General features: G+C 46.9%; 4 protein-coding genes and 2 long non-coding RNA genes across 20 annotated transcripts in view; 4 read left to right on the forward strand and 2 right to left on the reverse strand.

Annotated features, from left to right (window-relative positions):
* LOC309521231 overlaps window positions 1–23,516 on the reverse strand; it is a 38,093-nt gene extending 14,577 nt beyond the window's left edge. Inside the window, exon 1 of the long non-coding RNA XR_014214588.1 lies at window positions 23,480–23,516. This is a non-coding gene — a long non-coding RNA (uncharacterized lncRNA). The remainder of the gene's footprint in view (window positions 1–23,479) is intronic.
* LOC309521129 (immunoglobulin lambda-1 light chain-like) overlaps window positions 1–27,463 on the forward strand; it is a 627,875-nt gene that overhangs the window by 590,382 nt on the left and 10,030 nt on the right. Inside the window, exons 1-2 of one of the 2 annotated variants that reach the window (XM_082203493.1) lie at window positions 21,738–21,838; window positions 22,027–22,321. The exons of the other annotated variant lie outside the window; for it this stretch is intronic. Coding sequence (XP_082059619.1) covers window positions 21,802–21,838; window positions 22,027–22,321 — 332 coding nt within the window. The 5' untranslated portion in view covers window positions 21,738–21,801. Of the gene's footprint in view, window positions 1–21,737; window positions 21,839–22,026; window positions 22,322–27,463 lie in introns of those variants that run through there. 2 annotated transcript variants of the gene reach the window in all.
* The window catches only part of LOC309521111 (immunoglobulin lambda-1 light chain-like), a 603,006-nt gene that overhangs the window by 554,141 nt on the left and 21,402 nt on the right, over window positions 1–27,463 (forward strand). The window contains exons 1-2 of one of the 11 annotated variants that reach the window (XM_082203450.1): window positions 14,424–14,557; window positions 14,685–14,992. The exons of 9 other annotated variants lie outside the window; for them this stretch is intronic. In XM_082203450.1, coding sequence (XP_082059576.1) covers window positions 14,512–14,557; window positions 14,685–14,992 — 354 coding nt within the window. In that variant the 5' untranslated portion in view covers window positions 14,424–14,511. Of the gene's footprint in view, window positions 1–14,423; window positions 14,558–14,684; window positions 14,993–27,463 lie in introns of those variants that run through there. One more of the 11 variants, XM_082203449.1, reaches the window with a different exon arrangement.
* LOC309521126 (immunoglobulin lambda-1 light chain-like) overlaps window positions 1–27,463 on the forward strand; it is a 593,187-nt gene that overhangs the window by 534,565 nt on the left and 31,159 nt on the right. The gene's annotated exons all lie outside the window — the stretch shown is intronic.
* Window positions 1–27,463, forward strand: part of LOC309521127 (immunoglobulin lambda-1 light chain-like) — a 593,349-nt gene that overhangs the window by 526,725 nt on the left and 39,161 nt on the right. The window contains exons 1-2 of one of the 4 annotated variants that reach the window (XM_082203484.1): window positions 10,302–10,413; window positions 10,605–10,902. The exons of the other annotated variants lie outside the window; for them this stretch is intronic. Of the exons in view, the coding sequence (XP_082059610.1) occupies window positions 10,368–10,413; window positions 10,605–10,902 (344 nt within the window). The 5' untranslated portion in view covers window positions 10,302–10,367. Of the gene's footprint in view, window positions 1–10,301; window positions 10,414–10,604; window positions 10,903–27,463 lie in introns of those variants that run through there. 4 annotated transcript variants of the gene reach the window in all.
* The window catches only part of LOC309521173, a 225,924-nt gene that overhangs the window by 168,352 nt on the left and 30,109 nt on the right, over window positions 1–27,463 (reverse strand). The window lies entirely within an intron of this gene.

Genomic DNA, 27,463 nt, shown 5'->3' on the forward strand with positions numbered 1-27,463 from the left:
ACATGTCTGCTCTAGTCACTAGTAGAGTCTGACAGTGGCTGCCTGCGGAAGCGCTTCCAGCAAAGAAGTTCCTTAACGGAAACGCGTCTCCTGGACTCACGACGTGGCAGCTTCCGGCGAAGCATGGGTCTCCCTGCAGTTGCTTCTGACACCTCCCCGCTATTTTCGCTGGATGTGTCTCTCACCCCTTTCTCTCCCCTGCTGTTTCCTGCCTGGGCTGCTGCGTCTCTCTCAGCATTACTGAGATCCTCCTCCAGAGACCCCTCGCTCCCCCTCCTTGTCCCTGCTTTGGCTGCTGACTCTCTCCCAGTCTCTGGGAGCCCTACCAACTCCCTTTCCTCTGATGTCAGTTCCCTGACATCCACCTCCCCTCCAGGGCCCCCTTCTCCCCCGCCCCTACTCTCTCCTCTGGGCGGTGAGGAGCTGAAACCCCGAAAAGAATCCTCTTCATCTTCAGACGTCTCGAACATTTCCCTCCATCGGTCTTCGTTCCGACTCGCTGAATCCTCCTCCACCTCGGAATCAGAGAACCCCTCCAACTCTTCTTCTTCGTCGGTGGTGGCGAAGTATTCCCTCCGGAACCTCGCCACTGGCTGGGGTTTACGAGGGAATCTCTGATGAAAAGTTTCAATCAAAACCTCGTCATCTACATCCTCTGCCCTGACCCAGGTGTTTTCCGACTCCGGCTCCCCTTCCCACATTACCAAATACTCTACTTGCTCTCCCTTCCACCTGGAATCGAGAATCTCCGCTACATGGTAGCTGTGTTCTCTTTCCTCCATAGCTGGTCCCCTATTGACCCTCCCCTCTCTGTCCCCTTTATACGGTGACAGCAACGACCTGTGGAACACTGGGTGCAACTTCATGTGGTTCGGTAACCGGAGTCTGAAAGCCACTGGGTTGACCTGTTGCGTGACTTCAAATGGGCCCAACCTTTTGGGTCTTAACTTCTTACAACCTCCTTTGAATGGTAACCCTTGGGTGGACAGCCACACCTGGTCCCCCACCCTAATGCTTTCCCCTTCCCTTCTGGTTTTGTCTGCCTGCCTCTTATATTCCTCCTTCGCCCTGTTTAAATTAAGTTGGAGCTGGCGATGGATCGCTTCCATTTCTTCAACGAACTGTTCTGCGGCTGGAACGCTCCAGTTCTCCCCTTCCCCCCCTGGGAAGGCTCGGGGATGACACCCGTGATTAGCCAAAAAGGGGCTCATCCCCGTGGACACGTTCTCTGCATTGTTGTAGGCAAATTCTGCCAACGCCAGCTTCTCCACCCAATCATTCTCTCTGTCATTCACATAACACCTCAAATATTGCTGGAGGACACCATTAGCTCTTTCCGCCTGCCCGTTGGTTTCTGGATGACGGGCAGTTGAGAAATTCACCTCTACATGCAATAAGCTCATGAGCTTCCTCCAGAACCTGGAAGTAAATTGTTTCCCTCGGTCAGAAACCACCCTCAAGGGGGCGCCATGCAGCCTAAACACATTTTCCACAAACAATTTAGCGGTTTCTTCCGCTGTGACCGCATGTGAGCAGGCTATAAAGTGGGCCATCTTGGTTAACAGGTCTACCACAACCATGATGGCTGTTTTCCCTTTGGACCTGGGCAGATCAGTCATGAAATCTATTGCCACTGCCTCCCATGGCCTTTCCGGCGTGGGTAGTGGTTCTAATAAACCTGCCGGTGCCCGCCTCTCCCCCTTGGCTCGTTGGCATTGGTCACACCCTCTCACATACTCCCGCACATCTTCCCTGACCTTGGGCCACCAGAATTCCCTGGTAACCAGCCACATGGTTTTGTGTTGCCCAAAATGCCCTGCTGTGGGGCTATCGTGCAGTTGCTTGAGTACCTTTTCCCTCAATTCCCCTTCAGGTATGTATAACGCTCCCTTGTAGTACAACGCCCCGTTTCTCTCCTCAAAACCCCCGGGTTTGTCTCCCTCCCTCCTGAGACCCCTGAGTTTGTCCTGGGCGTATTCATCCTGCACCGTTCCCTCTACCAGTTCCCTTTGCCCCACCAATGCCGCCCCACACACCCAGCGGTCCTCGGGAATGACATGGGTCTCTTCGGGTGCACCCTCTCCCTCCAAATATTCAGGTTTGCGTGAGAGAGCGTCCGCCCTAACGTTCTCTGGGCCTGGTACGTAACAAATCTCAAAGTTAAATTTGGAGAACTCCTGGGCCCATCTCAACTGCCGTTGGTTGAGCACTCGCGCAGTTCTCCAATACTCTAGATTCTTATGGTCCGTGCACACTTGCACCTTCTGTTGTGCACCAATTAGCAGGTGCCTCCATCTCCGGAAGGCCTCATGAATCGCAAGAAGTTCCCGGTCGTACACCGTGTAGTTCCTCTCAGATTTGTTCAGCTTTCGCGAAAAGAAGGCACACGGTCGCCACTCTGACCCCTCCTTCCCCGGCTGCAGAAGAAGCACCGCCCCTATGGCTCTGTCAGAAGCGTCTGTTTCGACCCTCAGCTTTTTTTGTAAATCCACATGTAGAAGTTGTTCATCAGAGGCGAAGGCCCTTTTCAGTTCCTCAAACGCTCGCTCCGCCTCCCCCGTCCAAACAAACTTCTTTTTACTGCTGAGACAGTCCGTGATGGGCGCCGTCAGGTGGGCGAAGTTTCGGATGAACTTACGATAAAAGTTTCCAAACCCTAGGAACCTCTGCACATCCTTCTTGGTCTTGGGTGTTTTCCATTCCAGCACCGCTTGAACCTTGCCGGGGTCCATGGCCAACCCCTTGTCTGACAAGCGGTACCCCAGGAATTCCACCTCCTTGGTATGAAACTGACACTTCTCCAGTTTCACCCACAGCCTGTTGGCTTGCAGCCTGCTCAACACTTCTCTGACGTCTCTCACATGTTGCTCCTCATTCTCCGAATACACCAACACGTCATCTAAGAAGGCCACGCAATTCTTGTAGAGCAAAGGCCCCAGTACGTGGTTCATGAAGGCTTGAAAACACGCGGAGCCTGTTTGTAATCCAAAAGGCATAACGAGGTATTCAAATGCCCCCAAAGGGGTGAACATGGTGGTCTTCCATTCATCCCCTTTCCTTATACGTATCAGGTTGTACGCCCCCCTTAGGTCCAGCTTTGTAAAAATCTTTCCTTTCCGCACCCTGGTCAAAATATCATCAATCCTGGGCATAGGAAAAGCCGCCTGCTCTGTCACTGCATTTAACCGCCTAAAGTCACATACCAGTCTCGGCTTGTCCGTGTTTTTTTTATCCACAAAAAACACTGGGCTACCCCCCGCTGCCTTGGACTCTCTGATGAAGCCTCTCTTCAGGTTCTTGTCAATGAACGCTCGCAACTCCTGCATCTCCCTGTCTGACATGGCATACAACTTGCCTACAGGAAGCTGTGCTCCAGGGAGTAAATTGATCTGGCAATCAAAGGGCCTATGCGGGGGTAGTTGGTCAGCTTCCTTCTTGCTGAACACGTCGCTGAGATCAGCATACTGTGGTGGCACCTTCCCCTTCCCCATTACTTCAGTCCCTGCCAGGGTGGCTTGGGCCCCTGCTGACCCCTTTTCCCCCCTGCGGTGTTCTAAGCAATGTGCTGAACCGAAGGAAACCACTCTTTGATGCCAGCCCACCAGCGGATCATGTAAGGCTAGCCAGCTCATTCCCAAAATAATGGGAGCGCCTCCCAAGGTGGCCACATTAAACGCTATCAGTTCTGTGTGCCTTGCCACCCTCATTATCATTGGGACGGTCTGCAAGCTAACTCCTCCTCCCAACAGTTCCCTGCCATCGATCGTGGTCACCTGCAGGGGGTTGCTTAAAGGGATAGTCTGTATCTGATGTTCAGCAGCAAACTCCTTGCTCATAAAATTGCAGGAGCTGCCTGAGTCCAACAGCGCCTTTATTTTTAGGGGGTGTCCATTTTGCAGCTCTAGCGACACTTCAATCACTAGAGCAGGTCGAGGAGCTTCTGGCACGGGCACTTTCACTGCTTTTTGGCCTGGCTGCAGTGCCCTGACGGTGGCAACCAGGCGTTGGCTTTTACCTGCTCCGTTTCTCCCTGCTCTCCCCCCTCAACTGCTCCCACCATCCCTTGCCATTCCTTCCTCTGGGGGCAGACTCTGGCAAAGTGGCCTGGCTGTTGGCAGAGATAGCATTTCCGGGCTCCCTTTCCCTCCTTCTTCGCCCCCTCACTGGGCTTTGAAACTGCGCGCGCGCGGGCTGTTCCGATTTCCATCGGCTCTGCCGGCGGGAAAGCTGGCTCAGGAATGTCTGGAATGCGTAACTCCTTCCAACGTTCCCCTCTCCCTTCCCGCCTCTCCAAAGCTCTTGCCTCCTGGCGCGCTCCAATGGTCAGCGCAGATTTGGTCAGCTGATCCATAGACTCCTGGGGCTCCTGGACAGCTCGTCTTTCACAGCCGAAGAAAGACCTTCTTCAAATAGCATCTGAATGGGTGCTGCCGATAAATCCCACCCCAATCTGTGAATCAGCATGGTAAATTCAGTCCAGTACTCACGGACAGATCTGCTTCCCTGCTTGCAAGCCATTAGCTGTCTGCGCACCACCCCTTCCTCAATATCGCTGGAAAACATGATATCCATTGCACGAAAGAATTTCATAGTGTCCTTTAGGATATCGTTGTGCGTTGCCATCAGGGGTCGAACCCAGTCCCGCGCCCCCTTCTCAAGATGCCCAATTACGAAAGCAACTCGCGATTCCTCATCAGGGAACTCATCAAACTGCACATTCAGGGCATATTGCATCTCGGTCCTAAAGGCATGGTAATCCTTGGGGTCCCCCCCAAACTTCTGCACCAATCCTGGTACCTTTCTGGGGAACTGAGTGGTTCTCCCCTTTTTGTCAGCATCCTGAGCCCTTCTCTCCTCGAGCCTCGCCGTCTGCAGCGCAAGTTGGACCTCCAGAGCTTGATACCTTTCTTCCAAGCTTGGACCAGCTCCAACCCCTGCCTCTCCGGTTCCGGCTGGGTTGCTCATGATGCTTTCTCCTGCACAGGCAGCGTACAAAGACTCTCAGACTGCTGTCAGGGGATGATTAGCTGCTTGTGCTTAAAATTGTGCCCCTTCAGAGTTTGTGCGGCCCCACAAACCTCTGTGTGTGACAGAGCTCCTCAGACATGTCTGCTCTAGTCACTAGTAGAGTCTGACAGTGGCTGCCTGCGGAAGCGCTTCCAGCAAAGAAGTTCCTTAACGGAAACGCGTCTCCTGGACTCACGACGTGGCAGCTTCCGGCGAAGCATGGGTCTCCCTGCAGTTGCTTCTGACACCTCCCCGCTATTTTCGCTGGATGTGTCTCTCACCCCTTTCTCTCCCCTGCTGTTTCCTGCCTGGGCTGCTGCGTCTCTCTCAGCATTACTGAGATCCTCCTCCAGAGACCCCTCGCTCCCCCTCCTTGTCCCTGCTTTGGCTGCTGACTCTCTCCCAGTCTCTGGGAGCCCTACCAACTCCCTTTCCTCTGATGTCAGTTCCCTGACAATGAGGTTTTGCAGTTCATGCAAATCCAACCTTCACAAGCTATCAGATACAAAATGGTCGACCTGAAAACGTCTCAAGGAGGGTGCTGCTGCCGCAGCAACTGGGCTCCTGGAAATTATTTGCTCAACTTCACTTGCGGCTATGTGAATTCACATTTGCACCTGACGTAGACCCTGGCAAAACTTGCACGTCTGAATTCAGCTCTGATTAAAGGGTGGGGCTTTGTCCTCCCCACCACCCCACACACATTTCCTCAAATCTTGTACAGTGGTACCTCAGGTTACATACGCTTCAGGTTACAGACTCCGCTAACCCAGAAAGAGTACCTCGGGTTAAGAACTTTGCTTCAGGATGAGAACAGAAATCACACGGCGGCGGCGTGAGGCCCCATTAGCTAAAGTGGTGCTTGAGGTTAAGAACAGTTTCAGGTTAAGAACGGACCTCCGGAATGAATTAAGTACTTAACTTGAGGTACCACTGTATGTAGAATGTTGGTTGTCTACTTTTGGCCTGTAAGATGGACCAACTTCCCCATATCTCATAGAATTTACCAGTCACAGAAATCCCGTGAACCACCTGCACTTGTGGAGCAAATGAAGCAGGACATGCTCAGGAAGGACATATCTGCTCAAGTTTCCACCGCCAACTGCCCTGTCTTTCCTACTCATTCAGGCACAGAAATCAAACGATAACCTCGCTCTCATCCAGTTAACCCACGATTCAAGCTGTGCAAAGCTTTGTAAATTTCCACAACTGGGGGCAAAGTTCAGGACTCTTTTTTTTTTCCTTTTTGTATATAATTTTTATTAAATTTTCTGTTTCCCATTTTAAAATACAGTGGTACCTCAGGTTACATACGCTTCAGGTTACAGACTCCGCTAACACAAAAATAGTGCTTCAGGTTAAGAACTTTGCTTCAGGGTGAGAACAGAAATTGTGCTCTGGAGGCGCGGCATGTAATAATGGAATACTGAGTGGTTTAAGTTTATGTAAAATATGCAGGGATTTATGATATGTAAAATGAACCATGGAAAGAGAAGAGGGGAAGTCATTGCTATTTTAAGGATGTAAAAATGAGTACAGTGGTACCTCAGGGTAAGTACTTAATTGTTTCTGGAGGTCCGTTCTTAACCTGCAACTGTTCTTAACCTGAAGACCGCTTTAGCTAATGGGGCCTCCTGCTGCCACCGCGCAATTTCTGTTCTCATTCTGAAGCAAAGTTCTTAACCCAAGGTACTATTTCTGGGTTAGCAGAGTCTGCAACCTGAAGTGTCTGTAACCTGAAGCCTCTGTAACCCGAGGTACCACTGTACTTGGTAACACTATGACCCCTTAATTTTTATCTTTGCCAGAGTGAGGCCTGCCCTCAACATCATCATGCAAATTTCTCCTTTGATCATTGGCTTTTCACGGAGAGAAGCAAGTAGATAAAGACACTCTTGCAGAACCAATGAGCATACAACCAATCTGCGCGAAGGAGACATTTGGTATTTCCGGGGGATTTCAGAGAGGGGGAATAAGATCCCATCTAGATCTTTAGTCAGACTCTAAAGGAGACTTACCATGGCCTGGTACCTGCTTTTCCTGTCACTTCTCAGCTACTGCTCAGGTAAGAGCGTGGAAGACTCACATCATGTAGGGCAACATCAAAACTTGGTCTGCTAGAGGGAGATAAAGCTTCTGTGGTATTTGAATGCATAGGAAATGTACCAAAGTCATGGTTCCTTTCTCCTTTTTTTATGAAAGGTGTCACATCACAACCCAGTTTGACTCAGCCTGCCTCCCAGTCGGTGTCTCTGGGCCAAACTGCTACACTCTCCTGCTCTAGAAATGGTGGTACTTCCTGGGATGATATTCACTGGTATCAACAGAAACCTGGACAGCCTCCCCGTTTTCTGTGGTATGGATCCAGCACCCGGGGAGAAGGGGTCCCAGCTCGCTTCACCGGTTCGCGATCTGGCTCATTAACTATCTCTAACATCGAGGCTGCAGATGAAGCAGTTTATTTTTGTTGTGCCATCGAGCTTGGCAGTTCCACGTTCCACAGTGAAATAATCTGATGGGGAACTGAGACAAAAACCTTCTCTGTTCTTTCTTATGAGTGTAGAATCCTGAATCATTCAAGAGCATAGCTGCACGTGAATGACTTTTGTTAGTTTTCGACAAGAACGTGCATTAAAAGTTATCAAGTTATTTAGACTAAAGAATCCTATCGTTGATATGACCTTGCATTAAATATCTGACACATGTCCCAATAAACAATGCTCTTCATGTTTTCACTGGCCTTGTTGGCAATAAAGCCACTTCCGACTTAGAAGGGCCAAAGCTCAGGGGAGAATACCTGTTTTGCATGCAGAACGTCCTGGGTCCGATTTTTTATCGTGTTTTTAATATTCCGTTGGGAGCTGCCCAGAGTGGCTGGGGAAACCCAGCTAGATGGTGGGGTATAAATATATTATTATTATTATTATTATTATTATTATTATTATTATTATTATTACAAGATCTTCTCCATGGCAAGGGCAGGAAAATGTCCTTCTGAAGTGCTTTCCTTTTGACCCCAGGGAAAATTGTTGTACAGAAACATGAATATAAGACAAAATTATATATCTGTGGAAAATGAACTAAAAGCATTAATAAGGACTTTGACTTCTTCTTCTTCTTCTTCTTCTTCTTCTTCTTCTTCTTCTTCTTCTTCTTCTTCTTCTTCTGGTGTCAAAATGTGGTAAACTGAACCAAACTGAACCAAAGAGTGGGAAAAGGTGTAACAGAGAGAAGCTGTTACTTAGCATTACTCCCCTAATACTGAGATCATGATTTGCTGTGAAATCCAAGATGCAAAAAGGACCCAAAGCGGGCAGAGTGGGATTCCTTGAAAACTGGAATTTATTATGTAAACTTCATTTGGAATGTCATAAATTCAAATTCAACCTTAGAAGAGCACAGCTAAGAAGAAAATCCTTAATTAAATAATCATTTCATCTTGGATTAGTGGGTGAGTTTTCGGCTTGCATTTTCTCAAAATAATAATAATAATAAATACAGTCATACCTTGGAAATCCACACTTCTTCAGATTCTTCATGCACACGAAACTCATACCAATAAGAAACTCAGTTGGTCTCTGTCAGGAAACTGACATCGGAGCCAGAGGCGGAGGGAAGGCTCCCAAGTGATGCTGGAGAAGGGCCCAGCAGGGAGAGAGGGAGCTCATCAGCTGGGGAAGGAAATCAGTGTAACACCAGGGATAAAGGGGGGCAGATGGGGGAATCGGCGAGAGGGCTCCAGGACTCTTCACTGGACACCAGCGGGGAGAGCACGGGTCCTCCGCTACCCACACCCTCCCTGCGCAGAAGACTTCCCTGCAGGGAGAGTAGGAGGAGACTTGGCGTCAAACAGCTTTTATGCTGGAAAAGGTTTAAGAAACGCCCACTGACGGATTCTGCTAGCGACTGAAGCAGCCACGAAGTAAAGGGCTGTCCAGACAAAAAAGGTATAACGAGGCAAGCTAGCCAGGAGTGGCGGCAACTTACGCATGAGCAACCCCTATTATTATTACAGTCTCTAAGGTGCTAATGGAAGGAATTTTTTTTTATTTTGTTTCGACTCTGGCAGACCAACATGGCTACCTACCTGTAACTAAGACTGACTAGATTGTGATTTCAGTATTTTGCTTTGAAATGTGATGCAGGTGTTTTGGGGTGTCTGCTGTTCTGGCTTCAACCTCCAGGGGACAATGTTGGGCCACCTACCTTTTTTAAAAAATAATAGTGAATTATATTACGAAATGGAAAATGGTTACAAAAACTGAACTGTTGGGGTGAAGCGAAGCGTCAGAATGTTTTTTCTTATGCCTGATGACTTGCTTAGGAGACATTTGCATGAGGAGCAGTGCTGATGAGCCACTCCCCCCCCCCCCCGTAATCACAGTTTGCAATGGAGAGAAGTTTCCATTGCAACCTGGACAAAGCTTCAGAGTTCGGGAGCTGATTTTATTTCTTAATTCCCACCTTTGTTGTGAGTCCCTGAATCTGAGAAAGGAGGGTGGTGGGTTGGCTTCTTTCAACAAGGAGTGCTTAAATACGTTTGCATATTATTATTATTATTATTATTATTATTATTAAGCATCATCAACATCCAGGGATATGTTCAAGCCAGGCAAAATCATTGGGGGCCACAGCACCATGTAAGTGAGGCATGTGGCCTGAAGAGGGCATGTTCTGAGCATGTCCTGAGAGCCACAAAAGGAAATATCTGAAGGAGCTTCTCCACCTTCCATTGCTCAGCCCGGACACTGAGGTCTTCCTCCGAAGGTCTTCTGCGGCTTCCCTCACTGCGAGAAGTGAGGTTACAGGGAACCAGGCAGAGGGCCTTCTTGACAGTGGCACCCTGCCTCGGGAATGCCCTCCCGTCAGATGTCAAAGGGATAAAGAACTGCACAACTATCAGAAGACATGTGAAGGCAGCCTTGCAATGGAAAATTTATGTTTGACATTTTCATATGTCTTTATGTAAACTGTAAGCTGCCCAGAGTGGCTGGGGCAGCCCAGCCAGATGGGTGGGTAATGATAATAATAATAATAATAATAATAATAATAATAATAATAATAATAATAATAATAATTTTGGGAGGTCATGTTCAGCCCCTGGTTCTACAGCTCCCCAGTCATGACCTAAACAATACATAGAAGCTTCAATCTTCTGTGAAAACACCCCTTTCTGTTCTGTGGTCATCTGCTGGATGTTCCCTGTATTTCCTCATATTCTTTCTAGCAAGGCCAAGGGGTGTCGAGGTATTTGCATAATTGCTCGTGCCTCATTTCCCAGGTGATTTAAGAGGGTGGTAGGGAGGTGCCACCAGACTAGAGATCTGTTTGTGTGATCCACCCTCCTCTTGACATTCACCATGGCCTGGATCCTTGTTCTCGTCACATGTCTCACTTACTGTTCAGGTATGTTTGTGGAGACCTAACGTATTATTTGACTTGACTTCTGTTACTTTTCACGAGAAGATAATAATTTTCTGAAATCTGAGGGCACAGAAAAGGATGCATGTACCAGCAAGAAAGCTATAGTCTTTTCTAATATTTGAGAACACTGGAAATGATTCATGTGCTTTTATTTGACTTTTCTTTTTGCAAAGGTGTCACATCGCAGACAACATTGATCCAGCCTGCCTCTGAGTCTGTGCTCCTGGGTCAAACTGTCAAATTCTCCTGCTCTAGAAGTAGTGGCAGCTTGTATGCTTATAGCTGGTATCAACAGAAAGGTGGACACGCTCCTCGTTTTGTGTTCTATGCTACCAGCACCCGGGGAGACGGGATCCCTGATCGGTTCGCTGTCTCCACCTCTGGGAACACTTACTATTTAACCATCTCCAATGTCCAGGCTGAAGACGAGGCAGTTTATTACTGTGCTGACTGGGTGACAGGCAGTAATGTGTTCCACGGTGGTACAATCTGATGGGGAACTGATACAAAAACCTCTCTCTCACACTTCCCCTAGAGTTTTCAAACAAGGATCGCTCAGGAGCTGACTTATACCAGAGAAGAATGGCAGATCAAGTTGATGGATTATGTTGAAATGGCTAAAATCACCGGAAGAATCAGAAATCAGGAAGGCCAAGAACAGGGGGAAAGGCACCACAAACTGCCTCACTCATTCCACCTCTGAGAACACTGTTTATTTGCAATTTCCAACCTCCTGGCTATATTGCATTCTCCTCAGGGGTGCCAACCTGAATAAAATATTCAGCTGTTCACAATTATTTTCCACATATTCAACAAACTTTTTCCAATCTTCTCTAAATGTATGTTCTTCTTGTTCTCCTACTCTAAGTCTGCAAGTTGTGCATACAGTGGTACCTCAGGTTACATACACTTCAGGTTACATAGGCTTCAGGTTACAGACTCTGCTAACCCAGAAATAGTGCTTCAGGTTAAGAACTTTGCTTCAGGATGAGAACAGAAATCGTGCTCTGGCGGCGAGGCAGCAGCGGGAGGCCCCATTAGCTAAAGTGGTGCTTCAGGTTAAGAACAGTTTCAGGTTAAGAACGGACCTCTGGAAGGAATTAAGTACTTAACCTGAGGTACCACAGTATTCTGTCAGCTTGAGTTGCCATTTTTTTTGGTTGGGACCTGAATTGTTTTCCATTTTGGGGCTAACAGAACACGGGCCACAGTAGTAGCATACATAAATAACCTTTTTTGGCACCTGGGAATTTCAGTCTGAATTATCCCCAACAGAAAGGACTCTGGTTTGGGGGTGGGGTGGGGGAAAGTACTTTTAAACATTTCCCCCCATTCATTATGGATCTTTCCCCAATACTCTTTTACCCTTTTACAAGTCCACCACATGTGAAAGAACGTTCCCTCCGCAAATACGTGTCTGAGTTTAGGGGCAGAAGCTGGTGTTAGTACTGCTTTTGCTTTTTTATAGTATAACTGTGGGTTTTTCTGTGGAGTGTGCCCCCTAAATCCATCCAGAAGTGAAGCTGGCATTGAGGACATATGAGTCCATTATGGTTGGGAGGTAGGCTAACCCAAAAAACACAAAAAAACCTTCTTGCTCCTGTTGCAATTCCAGACAACACTTCTTCTTTTTTAATAATTTTTTTTTATTAGATTTTCCATAAAAAAAAACATTTTTACAAAATTATACATGCATTTTTAACTTAAACCCTTTTTTTCCAGAACTTCCCTCAGCTTCCCTCAGGGTCATTCTCACCATTCAGTTATATATTCTAGTCAGGTCTGGAAGGTTCCCGAGGGCCAGGCAGAGAGGCTGGAGGGCCACATTAAGCCTCTGGATCCCACTCCCGTCCTAAACAAAATGTCATTCTTCTTTTAAACTGCCTAACGCATGCAAAATTATTTCATTAGAAGTTCCTCACATTTCCTGCCCCTAGCAAAGCCAATGGGCGTTGATATATTTGCATGAGAAGTCTTTCTTCATTTCATGTGGGATTTAAGAGAGGGGGAGGAAGGTGCAGCTAGATTAGAGAACCTTTATTCCTCTCAGACTCAAATCGATTTCCACTATGGCAAAGCTGTGTGTTTTATTTATGTTCCTCAGTTACTGCTCAGGTCTGGTTGTGGAGGAAATATGGGGCTGGTGACCATGCTATTTGTCTTCTTTATTTATCACTAAAACAGAATTAATACTTTTCTGAAATTTGAGAAAACAGAAAATGATGCATAGTTGTTTTCTTTTCTTTACAAAGGTGTCAGTTCACAGCACACATTGACTCAGTCAGCCTCCGAATCTGGGACTTTGGGCCAGACCCTGATTCTCTCCTGCTCTAAAAGTAGCAGCAGCAAGAGTGCATTCCGCTGGTATCAACAGAAACCTAGAGAAGCTCCTCGCTTTGTGCTCTACGGCACCAGCGACAGGGGAGAAGGGATCCCAGATCGGTTCACTGGCTCTGTCTCTGGGAACACTGGCTATTTAACTATCTCCAACCTCCAGGCTGAAGACGAGGCCGTTTATTACTGTTGCATTTGGGAGGACACTAGTGGCTTCAAGTTCCACAGTGGTGCAATCTGATGGGGAACCGAGACAAAAAGCTTCACTCTTCCTCGCTGCAGCAGGAAACCTGAAGCATGTAATCACTTGTTTGAGCCTCAAAGGAACAGCTTGGCCAGGGACAAGCTTGAAGTGGTTAGGGCAGGAGGGCAAGGGCTTTGCTGGAAGAGGATGGCAGAATATTGAGATCCTGGAAGAACTTAGAGGGCGCTTCTCTGACAAACTGGTAGAACAAGCAGAGCTTGTGGGAAAAATAAATAACCAATTAAAATGGGCATAAGGCTTGAGCTACAAGTACTCTTTTCTAACTGAATGGCACTGTTTTATTATGTACATAGAGGAAAACCAAAATAGTAACAACAACAGCAATTTATTATTTATACCCTGCCCATCTGGCTGTGTTTCCCCAGCCACTCTGGGCGGCTCCCAACAGAATATTAAAAGCACAATAAAACATCAAACATTAAAAACTTCCCTAAACAGGGCTGCCTTCAGATGTCTTCTAAAAGTCAGATAGTTGTTTATCTCCTTGATATCTGATGGGAGGGCATTTAACAGGGTGGGCGCCACTACTGAGAAGGCCCTCTCCCTGGTTCCCTGTAGTTTCACTTCTTGAAGTGAGGAAACCGCCAGAAGGCCCTTGGAGCTGGACCTCAGTGTCCGGGCTGAATGATGGGAGTGGAGACGCTCCTTCAAGTATACTGGGCCGAGGCCATTTAGGGCTTGAAAGGTCATCACCAACACTTTGAATGGTGCTTGGAAATGTACTGGGAGCCAATGTAGGTCTTTCAGGACTGGTGCTATATGATCTTGGTGACCATTCCCAGTCACCTGTCTAGCTGCCACATTCTGGATTAATTGTAGTTTCTGGGTCACCTTCAATGGTAGCCCTACGTAGAACACATTGCAGTAGTCCAAGCGGGAGATAACCAGAGCATGCACTACTCTGACGAGACAGTCTGTGGGCAGGTAGGGTCTCAGTCTGCGTACCAGATGGAGTTGGTAGACAATGGACTCTCCACAACCCATCGGCACAACCCTTCTTCCTCTGACCTGTGTTCTGTGTCCTACCACCATTCTCCTGGCTTGGAGCCTTCCCGCGCTGATGCTTCCCTGAGGTGTCCCCCAGCTGTAGTCTCCCACCATTCTTCTTCATCTAGCCAGTCCCTGACATCATGACTTGTCAGAAATCACACCCCTTCCTCCAAGGGGAGCTTTCCAGGGGCTGTCTGCCAGTGGTGTGTGTGTGTGTGTGTGTGTGTGTGTGTGTACCAGAGGCAAAACTGAGCAGATGTGACTCTGATTTTTGTACAACAGGTCACACCCTTCATGCAAAACCTGTTCTGTGGTCATCTGAGAGACCTTCATCACAGTTCTTCATAATGTCTCCAGAAAAGCCAATGGGTACAGATATATTTGCATGATAGATCATCCCTCAGCTCCTAGGGTATATAAGAGACCCCCTTCCCTCTTATAGATTAGAGAGCTGTCTGCCTCTGGGACTCACCTTCCTTTAGAATTTCACCATGGGCCAGATCCTTATTCTCTTCATTTTTCTCACTTACTTCTCAGGTATGGGTTATGTGGTCTAATGGGCTAGCAACAAAGCTATTTCTCTATTTAGCACAGAAACAGAATACTTTTGTGATATTAAGGAACAGAGAATGATGCATCGGTTTTTCTTTTTCTTTCTGCAAAGGTGTCGCTTCACAGCCGACATTGACTCAGGCAGCCTCCGAGTCTGTCTCCCCGGGCCAAGCAATTAAACTCTCCTGTTCTAAAAGTAGCGGTGGAAGCTGGGGCAGCTTTCACTGGTATCAACAGAAACCTGGCCAGGCTCCTCGCTTCGTGTTCTATCATACCAGCAACAGGGGAGAAGGGATCCCAGATCGGTTCACAGGTTCTTATTCAGGGAACACAGGCTATTTAACCATCACCAACATCCAGGCTGAAGATGAGGCCGTTTATTACTGTTGTGCTTATGAGAGCTCTGGTAGCTTCCAGTTCCACAGTGGTGCAATCTGATGGGGAACTGAGACAAAAACCTTCACTCCTCCTTTCTAGAGTGATGAATTCAAAACAGCTCGAGCCTGAAAGTGACAGTTCTTCTCCCTGGGAAGGGACAGGCTTGAAGGACAGCAAAATGAAATAAGAGTTCATTAACAGAATTGCATTTGGCTTGGGTCTTACACATGCGATGAAATTAAGTGCGCATGCACAATATTCCTGCCTAATCACACATTTTGGGTTGCTCAAGTAGCCAAGTGTGTATCTGGAATGGGTTGTGGCTCATGCTCTTTATAGAAAATTTCTTTATGGAAATATACCATCAAGTCTATTATCTGGGTGGGAATATAAAATAGACAGAGACTGATCTATTCAAACAGAAGCACACAGGAGGTGATCTTTATTTACTGCTGCAGGACACCCCACCTGCCCTGTTGAAGAGAGAAGCCGATAATACTTTACTATATAAATACATGAAACTACATAAAAGTACATTTCTATTGGTGAAGTCACAATATATACCATCCTTTTTTATTTCAATCTTTACAGAGAGAGCCTATAGAACCCAGCCTCTTGGATAATGGCATTGTCCCGAGGGAATCTCCATCCCCTGTCTCTCCCACTTCCTCATTCACAATCATCATCACCTCCTCTACAGGTGCTGCCTTCAAACTTCCTCCATGAGGTTTGTGGCAGGTTGAAACCAACTAAGTGGAGCCCTGGATATGTTTCATAGTTCAGCCCTGATAGCATCACTGACCAGATGTGCTGGATCTACACACATTAAAAAATCAGTACAGGAAAACACATTATAAAAGCTCATAATGGAAAATCAGGTACATGTACACCTTTGGCAGACAAAAAGAGTCGAAAAAGAATGTGCAAGTGTGTGAATAGATTAATTTCATTTCCTCATTTATTTCCTTTTTAAACAAAAGTTTCATTCACTTTGGTTTCTGTTCTTTGGAGTGCATTTGGTATTCTGTTTGATTGTTTCCCCCTTGAGTGCATTGCGTGGACAGGCGGAGTCCCCAGATCCCGCGCGGTCCCCCCCCCCGGTCATGTGGAATAACGACTCAAGACAACGTGGTATGGGATTAAATTGGCCACAACTTTATTAAATTTCAAATGTGGGTAGACCTTGGCTCAGGCATTGGGCGTTCTCCCTCCCCAGTCCCCAGCCGGGGACCTAGGGAGCATCAGGGTTATCCAGTGTTTGTGTGGGCGATGGGCCGGCTCTGGAGAACATATGTTCAAGCAGAGATAGTCGCCCCCGTTACGCCGCCGCCGCAGGAGGGAGCAATGACGACCTTTCGGTGTACGGCCAAAGCCTCCCTTCAGAAAACCCCTTTAACGGGGAATCCTGGTATTGCCGCTGCAAAGAGGAAGATGGACAAAAGGATTCCGCCCAAGGCCTGATACCGCCAAAGTTGTGACGTTTTGCTACAGGAAAGGCGAAACCTGCCAATGCAGGGAAATTCATTTCCGGCCCTTTGACAGTGACCTTAACGTAGCAGCACCCGCATACCTGTGAAGAAAAGTTAACCTGCAAAACCTGTGAAGAAAAGTTAACCTGCAAAATAAGGCATTAATGGAGGGTGGGTAGGGTGGGAGAAGCTCTGGAGCCAAGTGAGGATTCCCAGGTAAGATCCTCCCTCTATTGTGTGGGCAGGTAATCCCTCCCCCACCTGGCCTGATCTCCTTGGCAACGCTTCCCCACAGGTGGGATTGGACAACTGACTGGGGTAGGCGGAGACCTCCAGGTATCCCACCTGAGGAAAGGCAAAGCCAAGCCTATGCTGATGGAGCCGCTCCAGATCCAGGGGCTGCGCGCATCCACGCAAAGTTCGCCCCCCGTTTTATGCGGGGAATAATACCTGCCTGTCTTTTATGTTTAAATCTATCAAGTGCAAGTACAGCAAGCAAAAGTCATTTGTTATTTCAACTTTACAAGAGAGAGTGTCTTGGGACGTTTTTATAAGAGGGAAAAGGGAAGTAACTAAAAGGGCAATATACCCTGTCTCTCTTCCACATAACTCTGTAAATGGGAAGCAAAGTTTAATTCCCACAAGATATCCCTCCACAAAAAGTGTTCACCCTTCATTTTTTACAGTGCCATGGCATGAATTTTAGCCCGAGGGGAGGAGAGGAGGGTGTGCTGCGTTTTCAAGGGAAATCATTTGAATGTAGGGCTGGGTCACAAGATCTTGAAAAGATTTAAGAGAGCAGAGAGACGGGTCTGAAGGAGAAACCTCTGTGCCTTAAGGAGGGAGAGCTCCTCTGTGTTCCCATCATGCTCTGGGCTTGCCTCTTCCTCACCTATTTCTCTGGTATGAGAAATAAAAGTGTTTGTTTTTTTCTTTCTTTCTTCTGAGCAGTAGACCAAAGAGGAGTCTAATGTATCATGAGATTTCCCCCCCACACACTCTTTCGCTTTCAGGATCTTTGGCCCAGTATGTGTTGACGCAGCCCCCATCAGTGTCCGTGTCTCCGGGACGAGATGCCCAAATCACTTGTTCCGGGAACAACATTGGGAGCAAGTATGTGCACTGGTACCAGCAGAAACTCAGCCAGGCCTCTGTACTGATAATATACGAAGACAGTAAGAGACCCACTGGGATCTCGGACTGATTTTCTGGCACCAGCTCTGGCAACACAGCCACACTGAGCATTGCCTGAGCCCAAGCAGAGGATGAGGCCGATTATTACTGCCAGGTGTGGGACAGCAACACAGCTCACAGTGACACAGGCAGATGGGGAAGAGCGACAAAAACCTCTTGCTAAGAAAGGCAGTTGCTATCATACTGTGTCTTCAGAAGATGGACGTTCCAGTGGAATTGAATTTTCATGAAAAGAGGCTTATTCTCACCCCCAAACCTCCACGTCTCCCAGAGTTACAGTTGTTGTTTCTCTACCTCTCTCCCTCGTTTAATGAGGGGAGGCAAATGAAGGGGGTTCACTGAGGTAGAGAATTTAGCATAGACTACAACAGTGCATTGGACATAGACAGCAGGTCCTTGCTGGGGCACAGAGAGGCTTATTTTGTCATTATTGAGAGCATTCTCACCCTTCTCTTTGGTCAAAGAGGATCCCAGAGTGGCTTACATACAAGCAATTGAAACCAGACACTTTGGAAAATGAGCGAGGTCCCAACCAAAGAAGAATGGCAACGTAAGCTGATGGAATATGCTCAGTTTGTGGACTTAACATATAGAATAAGAGAACAAGAAGAACATACATTTAGAGAAGACTGGAAAATGTTTATTGAATATATGGAGGAAAATTGTATACATTTGAGAATGTTGTCAGCATTGAGATAAATTCAACATTGTAAATAAGCTTTGATAAATGTAATATTGGAATACTGAATGGTTTTATTTAACTAAAATATGGAGGGATTTATGATATGCAAAATGAACCATGGAAAGAGAAGAAGGGAAGTCATTGATATTTTAAGAATATTTAAATGAGTATTCTAAATTGTAAAACAGAATATATATATGTGTGTGTTTAAAAGTGGAGTATATATGTTATAAATGTATTAGGAGTGTATGTATTATGCTTAATGAAAACAATAAAAATTCATTGGGAGATAAATTCAAGAGTGCAAATAAGCTTTGATGGGTGTAATATTGGAATACTGAATGGTTTTGTTTACCTAAAATTTGCAGGGATTTCTGGTATGCCAAATGAGCCATGAAAAGAGAAGAAGGGATGTCAGTGATATTTAAAGGATGTTTAAATGAGTATTCCAAATTGTAAAACAGTGTGTGTGTGTGTGTGTGTGTGTGTGTGTGTGTGTGTGTTTAAAAGAAAAAAGACACTCCTTGTCCACAGGGTTATAAGCTTGGGAAAAAAGCATGACACACAAGGCGAAAGGAACAGGGAGGGAAGAGGAAAATATAAATCCACTTCAGGCACCAGTGTCTAAACAGTTGCGCCTATAATGACCAGCTGGCCCAAAGCTGATGAAACAATCCCTGTTTGTCTCTCTGAGGCAAGTCTGATGGGATGGCTGCCCCCAGATGTGGGGAGAGGAGGCCTGAGGGAGCTGGCCTGTCATCTTGAACTGCTGTTCTCTGGCTACGCTGGGCACCACTTATCCTCCATGTCTGACCCCCCCCCCCTTAACTCCATCTTCGGCTCATAAACGCCACACTTTAACTCTGTGTTGTGTGATAGAGAACCCCCATTTGTCTGTCCTGATCACCAAGCCACATGGACTTCAGATCTATGACGTACTGGGAAAGGTGGCGAAAGAAAACATCCTAAATCATCATGGCGTTTCAATAAACACCTCTAGAGGGCGCTGGCAAGCTTGACAAGATCCGCTCTTTGCAACCAGGCAGAGGGGGCTTAATCCGCATGATGCTGCAGAGCACTAACCACGTCCTCCTCTTTCTCACACTACAAGCCTCCACCACATCATATCCCTTGGGGCAGATAATGCATTGGAGAACTGCTTTTCTCGAAGCTTTGTTGCTTCGAGAAAACAGGAGTTTAAAATTGGAACTTGAGAAGCTGCCTTGGTCAGATCATTGGTTCCTCAGGTTCAGTGATGCCTCCACTGACAGGCAATAAACGCAAGATAATATCCCCAAGGCAACTATCTGTAAACAAACAACAAATGTATTTTTAATTTTGATTTCCCTTCTTCTACTTGTTAATTCAGGGCAATTCTGTTGCAACAGATTATGACAGCTTGATGACTAAGCTCTTTAGCAACAAAACGTCGGAATACCGGAACAACATACGAGCACTGAACCACCGGTATAACATAAGAGGACTCTTTATTTACTTTGTTTGCAGTTGTTCGAGATAAAATCTATTTTGGAAAGAGAAAAGATGAGCACTGAAACACAGACATATTACAAGTCAACCCTTTATTTACTGTGTTTGCTATTGTTTAAGATAAAACTGATTTGGGAACTGTTTAGATTCCCCCTTAGACACAAATATATGTGTTGTGTCAGGAAACTGACATCAGAGCAACAGGAGAAGGAGAGGCTCTCCGATTCTGCAGGGGAAGGAACAAGCACTAGGGGGAGACACAGCTTGATAGAGGAGGAAGGAAATCAGCGTAACACCAAGGAGCCAGGAGAGCAAATGGGAGAAGAGGTGGAAGGGCTCCGGGATTCTTCCTTGGAAGTCAGTGAGGAGAGCACTGGTCCTCCACTACCCATGCCCTTCCTGCGCAGGAGACTCCTGCGCAATGAGAGGCGGAGACGATTGGGTGTCAAACAGCTTTGATGCTGGCAAAGGTTTAAGAAACGCCCACAGACAGATTCTGCTAGCGACTGAGGCAGCCACGCGGTTTAACCAGGCAGCCAACCTCCCAAAAGGGGACAGTTTACGCACGAGTAACTCCAAATCACTACAATATGTATACATATTAGTAACATTAGTAATACCTGCCTGCCTTTTATGCTTAATCTAGCAAGTGCAAGGACACCGTGTAAAAGTTATTGCGTGGTCAGGCAGAGACCCCCCAACCCCAGGTGACACCTGGGTGGAATAATGATCCATAACAACGTCTTATGGGATTAAAATTGGCCACAACTTTATTAAACTTTCAGGTGTAGGGAGACCTTGGCTTAGGCATGGTGCATTTATTCCTCCCAGCCTCCGGGCGGGGATCTGGGGAACATCAGGGTTATCCAAACTGTGTGGGGATTGGGCAGGCTCTGGAAAATGTATGTTTAAGCAGAGAGCCCGCCCCCCATTTTTCCGCAACGCAGGGGAGAGCACTGATAACCTAACGACGTATGGCCAGTGACTCCCCCCATCACAACCCCTTTAATGGGGAACCCTGGGATTGCCGCCGCAGGGGGGTTGTGGGTCACCGCTTCACACCCCCACACACATTTAGGGAAGGATTCCGCCCAAGGCCTGAAACCGCCAAAGTTGTGGCATTTTCCTATGGGAAAGGCAAAACCTGCCAATGCAGGGAAATTCCTTCCCGGTCCTTCAACAGCCACCATCAATGAATGTATCAGCGCCCGCATACCTGTAAGGAAGAGGTTAACCTGCAAAAGGAAGGCATAAACTGAGGGAGGGCAGGGTGGGAGAAGCTCTGGAGCCGACTGAGGACTCCCAGGTAAGTTCCACCCTCTATTGTGTGTGCAGGGCGGTCCCAACCCTACCTGGTCAACTCCCCTGGCAACACATCCGCTTGGGGAGGCGAAGCCACTCTGACTAGCCGGGGATTGTGTAGGGCCAGGGGGCTGCACGCAACCATGCAAAAAGCGCCCCACCGTATTTTTCGCTCTATAAGACGCACCAGACCACAAGACGCACCTAGTTTTTGGGGGAGGAAAACAAGGGGGAAAAAATATTCTGAATCTCAGAAGCCAGAACAGCAAGAGGGATCGCTGCGCAGCAAATGCAGCAATCCCTCTTGCTGTTCTGGCTTCTGGGATAGCTGCGCAGCCTGCATTCGCTCCATAAGACGCGCACACATTTCCCCTTACTTTTTAGGAGGGAAAAGTGAGTCTTATAGAGCAAAAAATACGGTAACCAAAGAGTCCAACAACCTGGGCTCTCTTCCACAGAACTCTGTAGGTGGGAACTAGAGTTTAATTCTCACAAGATGCCCATACCCCTAAATAAGTGTTCACCCTTCATTTTCTACAGTGCCATGGCATGAATTTTATCCCGAGGGGTGGAGAGGAGGGTGTGCTGCGTTTGCAAGGGAAATGATTTGAATGTAGGGTGGGGTCAGGAGATTGAAAAGATTTAAGAGAGCAGAGACACATCTGAAGCAGAAACCTCTGTGCCTTAAGGAGGGAGAGCTCCTCTGCATTCCCATCATGCTCTGGGCCTGCCTCTTCCTCACCTATTTCTCAGGTATGAGAAAGAAAAGTCTTTCTTTCTTTCTTTCTTTCTTTCTTTCTTTCTTTCTTTCTTTCTTTCTTTCTTTCTTTCTTTCTTTCTCTCTCTCTCTCTCTCTCTCTCTCTCTCTCTCTCTCTCTCTCAACAGAAGACCAAAGAGGAGTCTAACGCGTTATGAGTTATTTTGTCTCTTTCTCTTTCAGGATCTTTGGCCCAGTATGTGTTGACGCAGCCCCCATCCGTGTCCGTGTCTCCGGGACGAGATGCCCAAATCACTTGTTCCGGGAACAACATTGGTGGGAAGAATGTGCACTGGTACCAGCAGAAACTCAGCCAGGCCCCTGTACTGATAATATACGAAGACAGTAAGAGACCCACTGGGATCTCAGAACGATTCTCTGGCACCAACTCCGGCAACACAGCCACACTGAGCATTGCCAGAGCGCAAGCAGAGGATGAGGCCAATTATTACTGCCAGGTGTGGGACAGCAACACAGCTCACAGTGACACAGGCAGATGGGGAAGTGCGACAAAAACCTCTTGCTGAAAAAGGCAGCTGCTATCATACTCTGTTTCCAGATGAGGGACCTTCCAGTGGAATTGAATTTTCACGAAAAGAGGCTTATTCTCACCTCCAAACCCCCACTTTCCCTAGAATTACACTTGCTGTTGCCCCTCGCTCCCTCATTTAATGAGGGGAAGCAAATGAAGGGGGTTCACTGAGGTAGAGAATTTAGCGTAGACTTCAAGTGTGCATCGGAAATAGACAGCAGGACTACGCCGGGCCACAGAGAGGCTTATTTTGTCATTATTTAGAGCATTTGTACCCTGCTCTTTGGTCAAAGAGGCCCCCCAGAGTGGCTTACATACAAGCAATTGAAACAAGACACTCCTTCCCCAGAGGGTATAAGCTCAGGAAAACCACGACACACAAGGCGAAAGGAACAGGGAGGGCAGAGGAAAATATAAATCCATCTCAGGCACCAGTGTCTAAACAGTTGTGCCTATAATGACCAGCTGGCCCAGTTTGGGGGCAGGAAGGAACTGATGGAGTTGGACTTCCAGTAAAGCTGACGAAATGAGCCTTGTTTGCTACTTCTCTCACTGAGGCGAATCTGATGGGATGGCTGCCCCACCCCCCAGTTGAGGGGAGAGGAGGCCTGAGGGAGCTGGCCTCTCATTTCAAACTGCTGTTCTCTGGCTACGTTGGGCACCACTTATCCTCCATGTCTGATCCCCCTTAACTACATTTCAGTGCTCATAAACGCCACACTTTAACTCTGTGTTAACCTCCATTCGTCTGTCCTTTTTTTAAAAAAAATATTTATTTGGTTTTTCAGATTAGATTTTTCAGTCACATATCCAACATACAACATAAAAACAAGATTCCAATGAATCTCCTGGACTTCCCTCCTCCCCTTTGTGGGTCCTATTGTTAATCATTTCTTCCTGCATCTTTTATAATAATCCAAATATTTTACCTCCTTTTCTCCCTATTCTTAAACCCTACCAAAGTTGCCTGGGGAATCTCAACTAGATCATACATGATAGATGGCCATCCAACCTCTGCTTTAAAACCTCCAATGAAGGAGAATCTCCCAACTCTCATGGGAGGTTCGATGGGCAATTGAACAGAAAGGGCAAGTAGGTGGGTACAGTGGCGTAGCGTGGGTTGTCAGCACCCGGGGCAAGGCAAGTAATTTGCGCCCCCTAACCAGTGGATTTGCGCCCCCTAACCCGTGGATTTGCGCCCCTAACCCCCAGATGTTGCACCCGGTGCGGCCGGCCCCCCCTGCACCCCCCACGCTACACCACTGGGTGGGTAGCAAAATTGGAGGAGGTAGCAATAGGACTGCAAGGAAAACAAAAGTGGACTAAGCTGAATATCAGGGGAAATCCTCGAAGGTGTGTCTTCAGGAACTAAGGCGGGAACAGCATGGCTGAAAGCCACAGAGACAGGACTGGGGGAGGCAATGACAGGATGTCACATAGAGGAGGGAGAAAGGTTGTTTTCTGCTGCTCCAGACAAGCGGACACGGAGCAATGGATCCAAACTACAAGAAAGAAGATTCCACCTAAACATTAGGAAGAACTTCCTGACAGTAAGAGCTGTTCGACAGTGGAATTTGCTGCCAAGGAGTGTGGTGGAGTCTCCTACTTTGGAGGTCTTTAAGTAGAGGCTTGACAACCATATGTCAGGAGTGCTCTGATGGTGTTTCCTGCTTGGCAGGGGGTTGGACTCGATGGCCCTTGTGGTCTCTTCCAACTCTATGATTCTAAGATGGCTTTTCATGGGTGCAAGAAGGGGACATGAGACGGGAGATAGTTGGGGTCAAGAGTGTTGAATGAAGGGACTAGAAGTGTCAAGAGGCTGCAGGTGGCAACTGGGAAAAGCCATTGGAGAAGCTTCAAGGGAAGAGCTTAACATGCAATAGCTTCATGTTGCTGCAAGAGACAGGCGCTGTTGCAAATGCATCTGACCTCTGCTAGTGGTGATATTGCTTCCTTTCTCTATCCCCGCTTTTATTTGGAGGCGGATGCCTGGAAAGGCTTTTCAGAAGTTTGCATCTCTTTGGTTGTGCTGCCATCTTCAGGCTTCTTGGAAGCAGGAAGGAGTATCCGGTAGCAAGCTACTGGCGAGCTGAAAATCTAAGCGCATCCTGCAGTTTCGCTCTGATACACAAGATGGAGGTGTGAACTAAGAGATAAATTAATTTGGGTCAGCTTCTCTGCTTCACTTAGGAATTCTGGAGAGTTTCATTGAAGCTACATAGGCACTATACATTTAAAGCAGAACTACACTACACGACTATCATGGCTTCCCCCATACACGTAATCCTGGGAAATGTAGCATGTTCAGGGTTAAAGAGTTATTAGGAGACCTGCATCCCCCTCACAAAACTACAGTTCCCAGTGTTAAAACATTCCAGGAATTGTAGTGGAGACCCCTGATTTGCACTTCTCACCGTATACAAATAGGAACACTCTTAATCCTTCTGGTTTTCCACTTCTCTGAACTTTGTGATACAATTATTGGCTCAAAAATGTACCGAGAGGTTTGTGTATGTGATAAAAGGAGTACATGCCAACAAAGGTCCGTATAGTTAAAGCTATGGTTTTCCCAGTAGTGATGTATGGAAGTGAGAGCTGGACCAGAAAGAAGGCTGATCGCTGAAGAATTGATGCTTTTGAATGATGGTGCTGGAGGAGATTCTTGAGAGTCCCATGGACTGCAAAAAGATCATACCTATCCATTCTGAAGGAAATCAGCCCGGAGTGCTCACTGGAAGGACAGATCCTGAAGCTGAGACTCCAATACTGTGGCCACCTCATGAGAAGAGAAGACTCCCTGGAAAAGACCCTGATGTTGCGAAAGATGGAGGGCACAAGGAGAAGGGGACAACAGAGGACGAGATGGTTGGACAGTGTTCTCGAAGCTACCAGCATGAGTTTGACCAAACAGCGGGAGGCAGTGGAAGACAGGAGTGCCTGGCGTGCTCTGGTCCAGGGGGTCACGAAGAGTTAGACACGACCAAACGACGAAACAACAACAACATGTGTTATTTTGTGGGAGATGTGTTTTAAAATAAGAGCAATAGGAAGAAGCTTTGCTCCCTCATTCATAACACTCAGGGTCAGTCATTCTCTCAAAATACAGTGGTACCTCTGGTTGCAAACAGGATCCGTTCCGGAGGTCTGGCCACATCCTGAGAAATTCGCAACCGGAGGACCGCTTCTGCGCATGCACATGGCTCGGTTTAGCACTTCTGCGCATGCACGTGGTATAGTTTTTGTCAAAGATGCAGGGATTTATGATATGTAAAATGAACCAGGGAAAGAGAAAAAGGGAAGTCACTGACATATTAAGGATGTAAAAATGGGTATTTAAAATTGTAAAATAGAAATTTAATAAAAATGATATACAAAGAGAGAGAGAGAGTTTCATGCTCTGCCAATGGAACTTTCCCAGTTTCCCAACAACTCTGCAGCTGGAGAACAACTGGTAGTCATAGCTGATTATTCTTTCTGGCAGACATTACTAGGGATTCAAGCCTGTAGCTGCTCTTTCTATGGCTGACAGATGGAGTCAAGCTGGTCTTCTCCTGATTGTAATGTTCTTCCTGGAAAGCCTTGGGCTTCTGGCTGGTGGATGGGGCCGGCGTGTGCCTCCCTGCAGTCTTGCAATCCCAGAAGTACTGGGTTTCAGGCAAGGGGTCTCTCCCTGCCCCGCCTGGAGATGGTGGGGATTGGACTTGGGATCTTTTCTTACAGCCTCTGGGAACAAAGGGGGGAAAAGAGCAAAAGAGTGGAAGTAGCGATGCCGTGGAAGACATGATCGAGAGCAGGAAGAATGAAGAAACAAACGGATAAAATAAACATCCCTCACAGGATATTTATAGGATACAGAACTCCTTTTGCAGAAATAAGATTTATTAAATGTGTTAATACGAATGGAGGTCAAAAACTCTGTAGCTGCTGATAGGGGATTAAGAACAAGCTTGAATTAATTAAGACTTCAGAAGCAGGATGAAATAAAAACATTCCACTTTGAAATCCAGCACACGGGAGGCCATACAAAATGTATAATTGGCTTTATAAATGATATACAGTAGTACCTCGGGTTACAGACGCTTCAGGTTACAGACTCAACTAACCCAGAAATAGTACCTTGGGTTAAGAACTTTGCTTCAGGATGAGAACAGAAATTGCGCGGCGGCAGCAGGAGGCCCCATTAGCTAAAGTGGTATCTCAGGTTAAGAGCAGTTTCAGGTTAAGAAAGGACCTCCAGAACGAATTATGTTCTTAACCAGAGGTACCACTGTATATTTGAATGTGAATTGTAATTTGAGACTGACACAATGTGGCTTTTATTGGATATTAGTAATTGAAAATTTATTTATTAAAAGAACTTGCAATCTTCTCCATGCAAAGCCGATTTTCTACCACTGAACTGTAGGACCTGCATTGACCAGAAAGGGTTATTGACTTCCAATTATTTAGTAGGGGTGGGCGGTTGTACACATATATACATTTCCCCTCAAATATGCATTTTCCCACACATTTTCACCTACAATATGCATTTTCACATGCCTTCTTGTGCTTAATTTTTCGCACAGGGGCCGCGTCACAAGACTCAGAGAAGTATGAAAATCAAAAGGATAACTGCGTTCTTCTGTGCATATTAGTCCAGGAAGTGTGAATCGGGCTGGGTCACTTTAAAAATGCAGACTGAGTTAAAACCTCGAACGTACTTAGTAGAACTCTGTGAACATCTGCTGCAGGTGTCCAAGACCCAGCAGCTTCTTCTAATAGCTGCCCAAGATCACCTCCCAACCCTTTCTAACCACCAACTGTACGCATTGACAGATGTTTCAGTGTTTCTGTGAATGGACCAGGGGCTGGCCAACGGCTTTCAGTTCATTTGCACAGAGGATGCAAAGTCAGACCCTAGGAACCCTCCTGTACCAGAAACATGTGCTCTGCTATTTTCAGAAAATGCCAGTTGAGCACAAGCCACGGGCTGCAGCTAAAGCATTACCAATCTCCTCCTCTGGAAGGAAGTGCTTATCAGATATACTGCTCCTGACCATTGGTTCCATGTGCTTATGTAGACTTGTGCATGTTGAGGATATGTACCTT

The sequence above is a fragment of the Podarcis vaucheri genome (assembly GCF_965113315.1).
Source record: "Podarcis vaucheri genome assembly, chromosome: 16".
Classification (NCBI taxonomy): Eukaryota; Metazoa; Chordata; class Lepidosauria; order Squamata; family Lacertidae; genus Podarcis; species Podarcis vaucheri.